Source organism: Bacillus rossius, chromosome 3 (assembly GCF_032445375.1).
Source record: "Bacillus rossius redtenbacheri isolate Brsri chromosome 3, Brsri_v3, whole genome shotgun sequence".
Classification (NCBI taxonomy): domain Eukaryota; kingdom Metazoa; phylum Arthropoda; class Insecta; order Phasmatodea; family Bacillidae; genus Bacillus; species Bacillus rossius.
Genome location: NC_086332.1, coordinates 127,746,115 through 127,761,495, shown reverse-complemented (window position 1 = coordinate 127,761,495; position 15,381 = coordinate 127,746,115). Strand labels below are relative to the sequence as shown.

The 15,381-nt window shown below is 40.1% G+C and overlaps 1 protein-coding gene across 8 annotated transcripts in view; it reads right to left on the bottom strand.

The window, feature by feature from the left end:
* LOC134531234 (NADPH-dependent diflavin oxidoreductase 1) overlaps window positions 1-15,381 on the bottom strand; it is a 141,581-nt gene that overhangs the window by 62,715 nt on the left and 63,485 nt on the right. For all 8 annotated transcript variants that reach the window (XM_063366911.1, XM_063366912.1, XM_063366913.1 and 5 more), the window contains one exon: window positions 13,025-13,276. In XM_063366911.1, the coding sequence (XP_063222981.1) occupies window positions 13,025-13,276 (252 nt within the window). The remainder of the gene's footprint in view (window positions 1-13,024; window positions 13,277-15,381) is intronic.

The following is a 15,381-nucleotide window of genomic DNA, read 5'->3' as shown; positions in this document are numbered from 1 at the left end:
AAAGAATTTGGGGCATACAAACATATATTATATACATAAAAGACAAAAATACCAATGGATTTGTAATACAATTTTAAACTACAAAGATATAAGCATTATTAAAAAATAAAAGCAAAGATTTTCAAAAATGTTTAAGTACAAAATTCAAAATATAAAAGGTTTCCCAGTGACACAAACTTAGATTTCCAAACACATTTCACCGTTTTTCATTTAGAGCTAAACTTTTTGAGATCTAAACCACTTTAGAAATCATAAGCATAGTTGTTCATAAGGCGAATAGTGATAAATATAACAAACACTTCAATTTAATAATTAAGGCACATTCCACTCATGTAGCTGTGTTTCAAATATTACTCGATTGTTACACCTCCATTTTATATTGGGTACACATCTCTATGGAGTAGGCTAATATTTGTGCTTCATGATAGGCTGTCTCTTGGCGTTACAGAGTCAGTCAGTGAGTGATGAGCGTAACTAATATATATAATATATATATATATGTGCTGCATGTATGAAAGATCATCACATTGGTAATGGTTAGGGCGATGGTGCACTACTGCGACTGCGGCCACGACCGCGACCTGGTCATGGCCGTACCACTACGACCGAACATGCGGCTGGCAGTTGCGGCCGGGAGGAATTGTGTCCTGCCAGCCACACACGAGACGCAAAATGGAAGTTGAAGAGGTGGTTGCAGCCATTTACCTGTATTACCGCAAAAAGAAAAGCAACTGGGTACATCCTATTCTACAAACTCGTTCTACGAAAGGCATGTTCGTAACATTCTTTTGTGAACTGCGAGAGCACGAAGACAAGTTCATGAATTACACGAGAATATCAGTGAAAAGTTTTGATGAATTGTTAAGGAAAATAGCAGACAGCATAACAGGCTTAGATACGACGATGCGCCTGTGCATCGGAAATGAAGAAAAACTACTTGTAACATTAAGGTAAGTTTGATTACAAGGCAAGTCAGAGAATGTTGTCATATTATATATACTTTTATTTTACAAATAATTTAATATAAGACATAAATTGAATGCAGATCTTTTTAAGTTACATACAATGAAGGCACATCCTAATCAAGAGGGAAGGCCAAATACTAGAATTTGGAATAACTGGGTGCTATATGTGTTCCACAAAAAAGCCAGAGAAACACCAGTTTAACAGGTAGTCAATTCCTTTTATTTCTTTAATAATTATCAAAAAATAATACTTTACGTATACCTCAACTTTATAAATAATATCAATACTATCTATTAATGATCATGATTAACAATGCAGTAATGTTTCACGTTATTAAGTTTCAAACGTACCAAGCGTACATACACAAAATATATAACAGAGCATTATAACAAACTATCGCCGCAGCGATTCAGTAATTTATGAACACATTCAAATAGTTAATCTGCAAGGGGAAATTATTCCCGATAAAAACAAGAACACGAGACAACAAATGCTAGCAAGAGTTACAATACCATTGTAAGAACTAGAAATATTATGAGTTATATTGACCCCTCGCGACCAAAGTAGGGACACGTTACATAAGACACAATGAAAGACTAAGACATCATTCACTTATGGGTTAAACAAAACACGTGAATTCGAATATACGTGTTATACATAACTATGTATCGAAATTACAAAGTTACTGCATTTTTTAAACATCTCTAGGAAAACCCAGAATTAACAAACATACGAGGTTAAACAAGCCCACAAACAAAAAAGGGCAAAACATAATTTAACTCAAAGGAATTTTCAATAGGTGACATCCAAAAGAGAATTTAGAAAACCGGAGCATTTAAGAATTACGTCGCAAACTACATTACGGTAAGGGTCACCGCCCTACTTACATTTCCGTCTCCCCGAAGAAGCTCTCACTACTGCATTACAGAATGTTGACTACATGATACCTATTTGGTTATAGCTTTCAAATGAGCTCTACCCAGACTACCTATGAGAATAAGGTTGAAAAATGGCTAACCAAGCCTTCTAAATGATCGGCACGATGCAGCGCGCATGGAGGGGAGGCCAAGACCGACAATGTACTAAGTAGAGAGGAGGGGAAAGGGAGGAAGGAAGTGCCAACGCCCGCCGCGGCGCGCAAAGTTCAAAAGCAGCGGACCCGACTGCTTCAACAAAACAAAAAAAACAGTGTCTGGTAGTCCAATAGCATTCGTCCATTATCTCTATAGGTTTATATCTAATAATAATAGAAATAGTAATTACTTCTAAAACACAACAATACTAACTGTACAATTAACACTCAGAGGAATCAAAACATGTGTACAATGGGGATCTGCTGAAACCGCCATCATCGTGTTGGACACTGGTACTCTCCAAATGTGATTGTGAAGATGGTACACAGCTGTAATTGTGAGCAGAAGGCCCTGGGTGGAGTACAAGGGTGGTCAAGGTTGACTGAATGGGCTGAGTATTTCGATGTACAGATAAACCACGTGTAAATGAAATGTTAGATACATTAACTACTTGTTGACTTCCTTCAATAATACTAAGAATCTGCTTCTTTACTGACAACTTCAAGTGGTCAGGAATTTTTTTGAATTCACTAACCAAAGAGAGCAAAAACAGTCTGTCCTCATCCTGTAAGACGTCGACGTCATGTTTGTCTGGCTTGTACTGATTGTCTCAAAACATTAACTACCGTATTTACCCAAATATACTGCGACTCTGAATATAATGCGACCCCAAACTTTCTGATTGAGTGTCTAGAAAAATAAATTCATGGAGAGGAAACCATAGTTCAAATACAAAGTTATAGAGAGGAAATCATAGTTTAAAAACACAGCACTTATTTTTTTTTAATTTTTAATTAAATTTGAAATAAAAATTAAATGTATAAACTTACCCAGGCAAATATAAATTTGAGTTTGTCACAACGCTAACAAAATTAACATTAACAGAATTTGTTATGATGCTGGTAAGGCAAAATCATTTACTGTCAGTGTCTGTACCGCTGCTGCTGCTGCTGCTACTGCCTTGATCTTCATTTTGCCATAACCGATCATCGTTAGTGCCATCCATGGCATTTGAAGTGCAGCACTTCTTAAAACCACAGACGATGGACTCTGGAGTTATCCTTTTCCATGCAGTGGAAATCCATCTTGCTAGCTGCAGAATTGATGGTTTCTTCATTTTCCCAGTCGGTGTGAGAGCATGGTCTCCTGCAAGCAGCCAATCACTATATTGTTGGTGAAGGTGGTCCTTGACTGGCTTGTTTACCACAGCATCGAGGACTTGTAGCTGGCTTGTCATTCCAGCTGGAATAACAACCAAGTCTGTGTTAAAATTACATACCGCAGCTTTAACCTCAGGTGTCAGATGTCCCCGAAATGCATCAAAAACCAACATGCCCCTTTTCTTCAGAAGTACACCCGGGCGCCGATTCCACACGTCGCAACCATTCTTGCATCAAATCACTCGTCATCCAGCCTTTTTCTTGACAACGAATGAATACGTCCAGCGGAAATGCTTCTTTGGGAAGTGTTTTTCTTTTTAATATGACGAATAGTGGCAGTTTCCTGCCGTCTGCCAAAACAGATAACATCACCGTGACTCCCAGCTTTTCATTACCAGTCGTGCGCACGGTAACAGTCTTGACGCCTTTTGTATTGACGGTAGTGTTGCGGGCATGTCAAAATAAACTGCCGTTTTGTCTGCGTTCCCGATTTGACCGTACAAATAGTCGTGTTGTTTATGCAAACCAATCACAAAACGCTGAAATCTAGTCAATTTCTCTTGGAAATCTTTTGGCAGCTTTTGTGCTAATGATGTTCTGCGCCGCAAACAAAAACCGCAACGGCGCATCATTCTCACGCACCAGCCAGTACTTGCCTTGAAGCTAGTCCGTGGAATATATTAAACTCCCGGGCAATTTCTAGGGCTTTTAAACTTGTTACTTCTCGTGAAACAGGCAACCTGTCTCGTCTCTTCTCTTCTCTTTGTTAAAATTCACAACGTGGGTTTCAATATCCGAGAACCGTCCTTTTTTTGGCCCTCTTAATGCTTTCCTGGTACTACTCGCATTTTTTAGACAACGCAAATCTTTCCTCCAGTTACGCACATTACTTTCACTGACGTCATATTTACGAGCAGCTTGGCAGTTGTTCGTTTGCATGGCATAATTTGCCACTATAATCTTAAAGTTAGCATCGTAACTTCTTCTCAGCCCTTTAGGCATATTTAATCTTCTACTCCCACGCTTCTCTACAGTATCCATGTTATAAAAAAATCTCTCACTTTCTTACGATGCAAAACAAAACTTACGTCACAGTAACACAGCACAAGCGACCAAACAAACGACAATCGCTTCTACCTAATATTGACCCAAGCTGAGACTAGCAGCGCTGTTACTTCACGTTTTAGCCGTATCGCTGGCGCCCGCCGTGACCTTGACACAGTTGTCTCGCCGCGCCGTTTCAAAACATTCCTCCAGCGGCAAGATGTACGTTTGCGATCATACTGCGAGACTCACTTTCAGTTCCAGAAATTTTGGTAAAAATCATCGCATTATATTCGGGTAAATACGGTAACTCTTCTCCAACTTCGTCACGCTGCTTCCTTTTTTTTTACAAGAACTCTCGTCTCGTACGGCCCTCTAGGCGTGTCCTCTGCATTGTCCGAATCTTCTGCGTTGGGCGATAACGACGTCTGGCTGTTTGTAGGTGGATTAGTAATATTTAAGAATGACAGAAGATTGAAAAAAACATATGGGGTTTTCCTTACTGCAGCGGATCCACTCCCACTTATTCTTCGCTTTTCTCTACTGTAAGAATCTTTAACATTGCGCCACTTCTTTTGTAATGAAATGCCTGAAAAAAAGAACATGGAGACAGTGAATTTCCATTTCGAAATTTGTGACGAGCACATGATAACTTGGGCAGTATTTGTCTACAAGAGAATCACCATAATTTTACCGTGTGCTGTAGTTAACACGTGTAACACCAAATGTAAAACTAAAATGTGATTTTGGTATGTGTGCGGGAATTGTGCCATGATGATGCCGTTCGCCCACTGGTTTTCTCGTGGACCTCTTGCTTCCCCCGTCCTTTTACCTCTGGCTCCTCGCCATGGTTGAATCATGTCACCCTCCATCGGAATACAAAAATGTGAGACTACGTTTCGGCTCCTTTTTTATTGGATACACTACTGTTACATACAGTGTTGTAGTCCCAAAACCATTTAGCAGAGTATATTATTCTATAATATAGTTATAGTGTAGGGTATACACGGGTTTTCCATGTAAATGTTATTTGATTATTATATGTTTCACACAGATAGACTGAATCTTTGCATCTCGCAGCAGATTAAACACACTAAGTGTGTGTATTATAGAGTATTCTTGTGTAAATGTTTATAATGAATGTCAATAATTATACAGTGGAAAAGTAGTGTACGAGACAAAACAGTTGGTATGTGCCAGGCAAGTGAAGTACTGTAACACATGCATACCCTCGACTACAGCAATCGTTACATTTGCAAGAGAAATTAATGTGCTTATATTCCACTAATGCAGGTCACTATTATTTTTCAGGTACCTGGCATCTGGTAATTCATTTGTTGATTTACATCATGCTTTCCATCTCGGCGTTACAACAATAAGAGAACTTGTGAGAAGAGTGTGTGTAGCGATTTGGCTGCACTTGAAAGAGGAATGTTTCCCGGAACCCACCATGAAAGACTGGTTACGCATAGCAGAAGAGTCTGAAAGCAGGGCACATTTTCCACATTGTCTCGGCGCGGTCGATGGCAAACATATTAGAATTGTAAAACCAGCGAACAGTGCAGCTATGTATTTCAACTTCAAGAAATACTTTTCATTAGTCTTGATGGCTATTTGTGATGCCAACTATCGATTTGTCTTTATAGATGTGGGTGCATATGGAAAATGCGCGGATTCAACAATTTTCCAGCAGTCAGTTTTCTATCAAAGAGTACTACCAAATGACATGGAACTTCCTGAAGATGCTCTGATTTCGGATATAAATGTAACACCTGTACCATTTGTATTCGTTGCCGACGAAGCATTTGCGCAGTCACACAGAATTATGTGTCCCTATGTTGGCACGGGACTTGACATGAAACAAAGAGTGTTTAACTACCATCGTTGTCGAGCTAGATGTTTAATTGAGTGCTCATTTGGGATGTTAGCAAATAAGTGGAGAATTTTCCACAGGCCGCTAAATGTTGATGTCGACTTTGCTATTGACATTGTGAAGACGTGTTGCATCTTGCAACTATGTCCGAAGTAGGGATGGTCTACGTTTTAGAGACACGTTGTTGGGATGCCCCACATTAGATGACTCACAACATGTTCGCAGGCGTAAATGCAGTTCAAACATTATAAATGTGTTTGCAGAGTATTTCGCAAATGAAGGTTCAGTTCCGTGGCACAATGAATTTGTTTGAACATTTTAAATTTATGTTTGTCATGCAAAAAAACACGCTTTTCTAAAAACTGGCACATTTATTGCTTAGTTTAATATTTTTTTATGGGTATATTACTTTGACTTTCTTGCGAACAATAGTAAAGGCTACTTGAGTGGCATATAAGAATTATATTGAGAATTGTTCACATAATGTACATTAAAAGTGTATGCAACATTATTAATGCAACGTTATTTATGCAATATTATTGTCAATTCCCTGCAAATGCTAATTACAATAAACAATTTTGTATACTGGTTGTATATCGATAAATATATTTAAATTTGGGAGCATCATAATTATTTGGAATCTCTCGTGCACACAATTAAAGGTATCAATACAACCTTGATGTTCATTTTGTATTTATATTTTTAACTAATATAAGTTTTTTAAATAAAAAGTTTTTTTCAATGAAAATTGATTTCAAAGCTTACAATTTTTGAATGACAATTGTGTGTCTTGTACATTATGTTGATTACTTTTTTTGACGTGACGTCTAATAAATCGATGAACGCCGGCTGCACGCACGAAAAAGTGTCCCGTTACGCACATTGTCTCTTTTCGTTGTGTCCCATTACGCTCATTTTATATTGCTTTTTGCTAACCTGAACCTCCTAGCATTGCGACTGAGTCCGTGGCGTAACTCTGTTTTCATGCATTTCAATGTAACATTTTCATTGCTCTTTGCTAACCCGTTCCTCCTAGCATTGCTGCAGAGTCTGTGGCGCAAATATATTATTTTTGACTGCATTTTGGTGTTGGGTAAGCCATTTTCCTTCACATCATCCTTGAAACAATCCCATTTGTTTCCTACTTTTCCTATCATCGTCCTATCTTTAACAGAATAACACAGATTGGAAGAAGTTAAATAGCAAACATGTATAAACGTTATAGTTAAAATAATCTCTTCGTTAAAGTAATAAACATATTTAAATTAATGAGTGCAAATAAAAGTAAATTTATCAATTAAATTGTAGATTTCATTTCACTCCTTCTTTGTATCCATACAAAACAGTGATAATTCAATAAAAATGATTCAATTTTATTCATAAAAGTATGCAATCATTTCATCAATGTTTTGTTATGACGTTGTCACGTTAAACTATCGTCCGTAAATCGACTTTACAGACAACAAATTTTTATTTTGTGGTTACATTATTAAGTGAGTACACCTGTCAATTCGTTACTGTGATCATTATGACCAATTGAACATTTATGTAAAGCTTTGAGATGTGTCATTTGAGACAACAATAAAAACTATCTTTTATGATAACTAAATATATCTATTAATTAATCTTTGTTTTTGGAGCTCCATACAGTGCAAACTTTTAACTTGTGTGTATAACTACATCTTTTTTTTTTTTTTAATTTTGCATACTTGTTAGGGATGGGTCGAATACTAAAAAATGCCGGTTCCGCTTTCGGTGCCGGTTCCAAACTTTAAACTTTGGTTCCAGTACTCTGTTTTAGGATTTGGTTTCAACTATTGAAGTACTTTTGTTTAACAACTAAATTAAAACAGTATGGTAGGTAATCTTAAATTATAATTTTACTAATGCTCCTTAAAAACAAACAAGGTGAGAAAATATGTGTAAGTATTGTTTAAACAGTTTAAACAAGTAATGGTAAATATAACATTTTAGTACGTATTTCACACTGAAATCATTTTAGATTATTATTCAAAAAAATTAGCATCTTCACTCTCTCCGGATCTAAACGATTCCTTTTGGAGTCGCAAATAAATCCTGCAGTGCTGAAGAGTCGGTCTCTCACTGGAAACTGTTGCAGGTGGCACACACAAGTACTTTTTTGAAAGTGTCTGTAGTGGTTTTCTTCCAATATTCTGTGACAGAGCAGTCAGGTGGCATGTTATCCTCATTGAAGTACTGTTGAAGCTGTTCTGCCATGGAACCACAACCAGAATCCGACAACTATTAACTTGATGGGTAAATAGTGTGGAATACTGTGACCAAATCAAATTACTCGAATCTGACTGCAACTGTATTGTAGAACTTTTTGTTCCAGATACCTGAAAAAATAAAAAAATTTACTCACTTATAATTTAATGGGGAAAATTTTTTTTTGTGAGCATGAATTTTACTAGTTCTTTTTTTTTTATAGACTAATTATAATTTAAGAAAAGAAATCTTACCAAATTCTCAGGAATTTGTAGACCTAATGCTTCCTCCAACAGTCTTTTTTTTAGCAGCTTCACATTTTGCTTCATCTTTGAAAGATGCTGCTTTTAAGCGTGGATCTAACAATGTTGCAGACGTCAGAATTTGACTCTTTTCAAGATCCTTGAACCTTATTTTAATGGAGGATAATAAAGCATTTTTGAGTCCTTGCAATCCAGAACCAGCTGGAGCAGGCTTTTGTAACTCGTTTTCAATGAGATTGGTAAGGGGAATGACCTGAAATATAAATTACATAAACCAGTCACTCACTGAATGATATTAGAAGAAAATTACAAGACAATGTTAAATATAGGTTACACCTCTGCAACAGTCACATGATCTGAGCTGATGTGGGTTGTTCAGAATCAAACACCTCGAGGATTGGTATGAGGTCCACAGAGAGTAGACAGTTCTGGGATATTCTTCTGCTCATGCAGTGTCGTATTCCACCTGAATAAGTGGATGCTGCACCACACCTGCAGTGATTGGCAAGTCTTCAGCACCTTGGTGGCACGTGCAGAGTGCTTCAAGTGGCCTACTATTTTCTTGCTTGAAGAAACCAAGTTATTGATAAGTTTATTGTTCAAGAAACCTTCCTTGAGCACCAGTTGCAGGGTATGTGCTAGGCATGAGGTGTGCTGTTCTAACCCAGCGGCAAGGTTACGGGCATTGTCTCGCACAATGGCCACCACTTTTTGCAGTAGTCCCCATTTTTCTAACAAAGAAGTGATGAATTTGGAAATATTTTCTGCAGTGTGGCCTACTTCGGGGTAAGGTATAACTTCCAAACACAAATGGTGCAATACAAATTCCTTTGTTACATAATGGGCAGTTACACTAAGAAAATCAGTGTTTGCCACTGATGTCCACAGGTCTGTAGTTACTGCAACAAACTCTGCATCTTGTAACTGGACTTCAACACTTTTAACTGTACTTTCGTACATGGCTGGAACAATAACATTGCTTAGTGTTTTTCGGCTTGGCATTGTAAACCGAGGCTCAAGGTGCTCAATTAGTTCCTTAAATCCTCTGTTCTCAACTAGGTTCAGGGGTTGGCCATCCACGCACACCATTTTTGCAACAAGATGTGTAATTTTTGTCTACCTTTTATCATCAATTTAAGTGAGCTCGCAGGCTCAAAAGAAAGACAATCACATTTTGTTTTTAATTTTCTTTTGAAATGAATTTAACTCCATCCTGTGTCCTGAAAACTGGCGGTCCTGGCAATGGAGGTTTCTGTAGATTAAAGTCCAGAAGAATTCGTTTTATGTAGAAACTGGTATGTCGACCGGAGAGGGGAGAAAACTTGTGACTGCATGGTAGCCAATCACGGACTGCTAATTTTGGCAGAGAAGTTCCATTCTTATTCTTGCAGGCTAATCTTGCACCCCGCCCAAAACAGCGGGGTGAAGTCACGTTAGCTGGCTCCAGGAGCAGAGTAAGCAACTCCCGGCGCGGAAGTCCGCGATAGCCATGATGAGAAAAGTAAAGAAGTAATTTAGATTTCAAAAACTAGCACGGGCAGCTAAATTAAAAAAGAAAAATGAAGCATCTATGCCTTGACGTTCGCGACTACATGACGTAGTGTCAAGTCTTGGAAATACAACTGTGATGGACTCTCGCGAATCGCGACGCGTGGTCTGTACTGACCAGATGCTGCCTGCCGAAACTTGAAAAAAAGGCGCCGGGGCGCCTAATTAAAGGAAGTAACAGCGCCCATCGAAAGAAGGGAGGGTGGTGAGGATCCGAAGGTGTCCGGAGATGCCCGAAGGGGCGAAGCAGACGGCAAAACGCTCGCCGCGCTCTCACTCGAGTCGCAGGCGAACTAAGATCACAATCGCAGCGCGACTGCTGCCAAAGTCGATTGTGACAAGCTGTCTCTTATGGGAGGGATGAGTAGTGCGCTCTGGCGGCCAAGATGAGAACCTGCCTGGAGGGTCACCGAAACGCCCGCTAGAGTGCACTGGTCACACTCGCAACCAGTGGTCAAAGCAAGGTTAGGGATTTTTCCCGCCGCTAGGCTTCGCTGAGGGCTCTGTTGGACAAGGGCGGATGTCCTTGGAGAGACCATGTACCCTGCGCGGGTTCACTGGAGGTCGATGCTCCGGGTTGAAAGTTCTCGTGAAGCCACAGGTGGGCGATGAGGGAAGGGGTGTCAGTACTTGCTAAGTCGCCTGGGAAAGGCGTCATGTGGACCATCCTGAGGCGTTGCCGAGGACTGTAATTTGCTCCTGGACGTGCTGGCAAACAGCTTACCTATGCTTGCCTCCGAGAAATGTAAGTTGCTAGCTGTGGGCTTGGGATAGCGTTCGCTAGCACGAAAAGTCATACTGTTACAGGGAGAAAACGTGATGCAAACCACAGCCGAGATGCGGCGATAACCCAAAGTCAGCAAAAGGTATCTAATTGGGTCTGCAAAACAGGTGCAGGTGCACTGGGTTGCCCAAGATCAAGTCGGAGAGTACAGCAATGGAAACAAAATTAAATTAAATTAAAAATGCAACTTTATGTTCGTGGTTTCCTTCTTTAAAAATTAAAAATTAAATTCAAAATTCAAAATTTGTGCCCGAAAATTATGATAAACGGCACAGGCCACCAGCGACAACGCTGACGAGCTTCTTCGCAACATGCTCAAGTGATCCATTTGCAAGAACACTGCTTTAATCAGAGATGCCGAATTATTTCACATGGAATGCATTATCAAAAAAATTCCAATATCAGAAACAAGGAAAGCCTTTTCCTGGACACATGAACATATATTAAAATGATGCATTCGAGCACATTTAAACAGTTCATCAGAGCAATGACGAATGTTTTTACCTGCATTTGTTATTGGTTAATGTTGGGTGGACCGACTTCAATGGAATGTTTAAGAACTGCTAATAGTGAGTTGTGCGCAACATATCAAGAAGCCTGTCTGTGTTTACATTTACTCAAGGATGTCATTCATTGGGGTCACACACTCTATGATGCTGTTATTTTATCTACTGCGCATCAAGTTAAATAAATTTTTGCCATCATAATTTCTAAATGTTTTCCATCGAACCCACTTCATTTGTAGGACATATACAAAGATAATATAACTGAAGACATTTTGCATCAAGTGCGTACAACAACAGCGAATCCTGACCTTGAATTTAACACTGAAATACACAATGAGGCATTGATTACTATAAAGAATTTGTGCCTGATGATGTTCGGCAAAATGTTGAACAAACTAGGAATCCCAGAGCCGAATCACCTCATGCACGATGCATTCAATATAGAATTTGAATGAGAATGGCAATACGGTAGAGATGCTTTGAGTCAATCAGTGTGAACAAAGCTCCCACTTTTGAATCAGCAGCAGAAAATTGCGTAAGTGGCTAAGGAGGAATCTTCTTCCTTGATGCACCTGGCGGAACTGGCAAAACGTTTCTAATTTCATTGATTATAGCTTTGATTTATGCACAAAGTCAAATAGTGCTGTCCGTATTATCATCCGGAATCACTGCCACATTATTAGGACGGACCGCTCATTCTGCGCTCAAACTGCCACTGAATTTGCAAATGATAGATGAACTGACATGCAACATTTCCAGAAATTCAGCAATGGCAAAAGTACTACATAATTGCAAAATAATCATTTGGGATGAATGTATGATGGCACACAAACGAGTATTGAAGGCACTCGATCGAACATTGAAAGATTTGCACAATAATCAGGACCTATTTGGAGGTACAATAATTCTTCTGGCCAGTGATTTTCTCCAAACTCTGCCAGTCATTCCAAAACCAACCACGCTGATGACATAAACGCTTGCTTGAAGTCATAGAATTTGCGGAGATACATGAAAATCTCTTAAGTTAACAAAGAATATGCAATTCACTTTACAAAAGGAATGCTTGGTGGAAGTGTTTTCCAAACAATTATTATACAATGGCAATGGAAAAATTCCAATTGACGCTTCCCCTGGCCTCATTTCGTTTCCAAATAATTTTTGTCAATACACAATGTCAAAAGAACAATTGATCAAGAAAGTGTTTCCGAATATTGGTACTAATTACAAAAAAAACATATTTGGTTGAGCGAACGAGCCATCCTAGCTCAGAAAAATAAGGTTTTAGAAGATTTGAACTTTAAAATTCAAAGTCAAATCGCTGGCCAATTGCATTCATTTAAGTCGATCAATTTCATTACTCATTGCTCAGGGTTTATAGGTTCCCATGATGCCTTGTGAGATAAAGCTTACTGAACTTCTGAGTGACTGAGGCATTGTTTGTATTTTACATTAGGACTTGTAGCAGTTGTGAATGTTACGCTAACAGTCATGTTTCACCACCTTCACTCACACATTATTACATTGTAACAATACTACGCAAGTGAAACGAACAGGTTGTAAATGAGTAAAGTTGCTCACACTAAGGTCCCAGTACTGCTGTGCGCACTGTTGCAGTGTCACGGGCTGTGCCAGGAAGCCAGGTACTGGAACGTTGGCACAGCCTGGCTCCAGTCGAACAGCGCTCTCCGGCTGCAGCTCCGCAGTCCTGTTGGCCGTCAACAGGCCAAGCAGCCAGTCCACGCTTGCAGGCAGGTTGCACGGCCGCACCATCAGCACGTCTCCCGGCTCATAGCACAGCTGCGCAGCTTGCAGCCTGATGAGATGCACATCCTGCACAAACAACACTGCTCCTGTAAGCTCGCACTATCAATCACACAACTCCGACATCTACCACCCAGTCCGTAGCCTCGTCTCCAAGCCCCTCGGTGCAGCATTCAGCTCCTGTTACCTCGCACAATCACACAACCTGAATATCTACCTCCAGATCGAAAACCCCTCTCCCCCACACTCTTAAGCCCGTTACGCAACATGCACACTTTTGAGATGCACATACTGCACAACCAATACTGCTCGTGCAATGCAAATATCTACCACTGATGTCTAGTTTAATCTCAGACCATAGCCGAGTCATAACATGGATGTACATCATGCAGGTTGATGATATGCACATCATGCACACTCATCGCTGCTCTTTCTAGCCCGCCCAATCATATAACTACAAAATCTACCACCAATGTCTTGGTGTTTCTGACAGTAGCCCCTGGCTTGTAGCTCATGCACAGCTGCAACCTGATGATACTGATATAATGCAACCATAACATTGCTCCTGTAAACTAGTTCACTCACACAACTTCAACATCAAGCAGAGACCTCTAGGTGCTTCTCAAACCGTAGATTCCAGTCCTTGACCTGCCAGGCAGCAATCAGCCTCATGAGACGTACATTTTGCACACATAACACTTATTTTGTAAGCTCGCTCTAGCACCAATGTCTAGGTGCCTCTAAGAACATAGATCCTGGTCCTAGCCCCTCTAGGCACCATACAGCCATACAGCCTGACGATATGCACCAACTGCACACACAACACACTTCTCCTGCCAGCTCGCACTATCAATCACACAACTACAACTTCTACCACTGACATCTATCTGCCTCTTTGACTGTAGCCAACAGCTCCTAGTCCTTGTGTGAAGCATGCAGACTGATGAGAAGCACATCTTAAACACTGAAGCATATGCTTCTTGCGTCGCCGTACAGCTGAGCGATTCCTTCCCCTCCCTTCCTCGTTTCCCCCTCTCCGCTACCTCTTTCGATAGTTAGATTTCCCCCTCCGCATCCCCACTCCTTCCCCTGTAGTGTGTTATTCTGCCGCAGCTCCAGCGCCCTCTATATTGTGCTTATAAGGGCCTGCGAGCTCTCGTCTCGGGTCGTTCGGTTGCGGTCGGGGGAGCTGTTCGTACTGGTCAGAATCAGCGATGACGGTAACTTGCATATGGTAACGTCACTCTTCTTGCACGATGTGGCCGTGCACTTTTCACATACATTTGTCTCGCCCGTGTAAGTTAACTTTATTCAGCCACGTTGTTTGTTGAGCCGTATGGGCTATAGTATGGGCATTAATGTTTTTTGTCTCGCTGTACTGCCAGTCTTGTTAAGTGGTTTGTATTGCCACTGACGAACGTAACGTCGGTTTCTTTTAATGATAAATCTATAGACTGCTGTTTTTTTTGTGTACGCCGCACCGATATTGGCCGCTTAGTTTTGTTGAGGAGCTTTAATCATTTCCTTAATTAACTTCTTTTGTCAGCTGTTTAACGCATTTCGCACTTTGTTGCGCGAGCCAATATCGTGTCTGGGCTTGTGTAACCTCTCCCCTGGCTGCACCGAACCTCCGCGTTAGGGCTTATTTGCTTGATTCTGTCTAAATCGTGTAATTGTTTTTATGGCCTGCGCAGCCCGCCTTCTTGATATTGCTGATATTGCTGTATTTTTATAATATTGTATTTTACTGTAGCCTTTTTTCTGTACGGTGTTTATTGAGATACATTTCATAACGGTTCTCGTTATATTGTTAAGAACTTATAATTATTATAATTAATGATGTTTATTAATAAATTCAAAAACTAGGTCACGAATGGCATTGGTCCTGTTTTAGAATAACATACCTACCTCTCTGAATAACTACCTTAATAGCTTGCAGTCTGGTCGAACCCGTGAGTGCACCGGGCTGCAACACACAACACCGTTCCTACTAGCTCACTCAATCTAACAACACACATATCTACCACTGACGTCTAGGTGCCTCTCGAACCATAGCCGCCAGCTACCATGTCAGCTACATGTGGCCTGCTGCTCCTCCAAGTCTGCCTTATCACACTACTCCAAAATATATCAACAAAATCTAGGTTCATCTCAGACAGTAGCCCCTGGCTGTA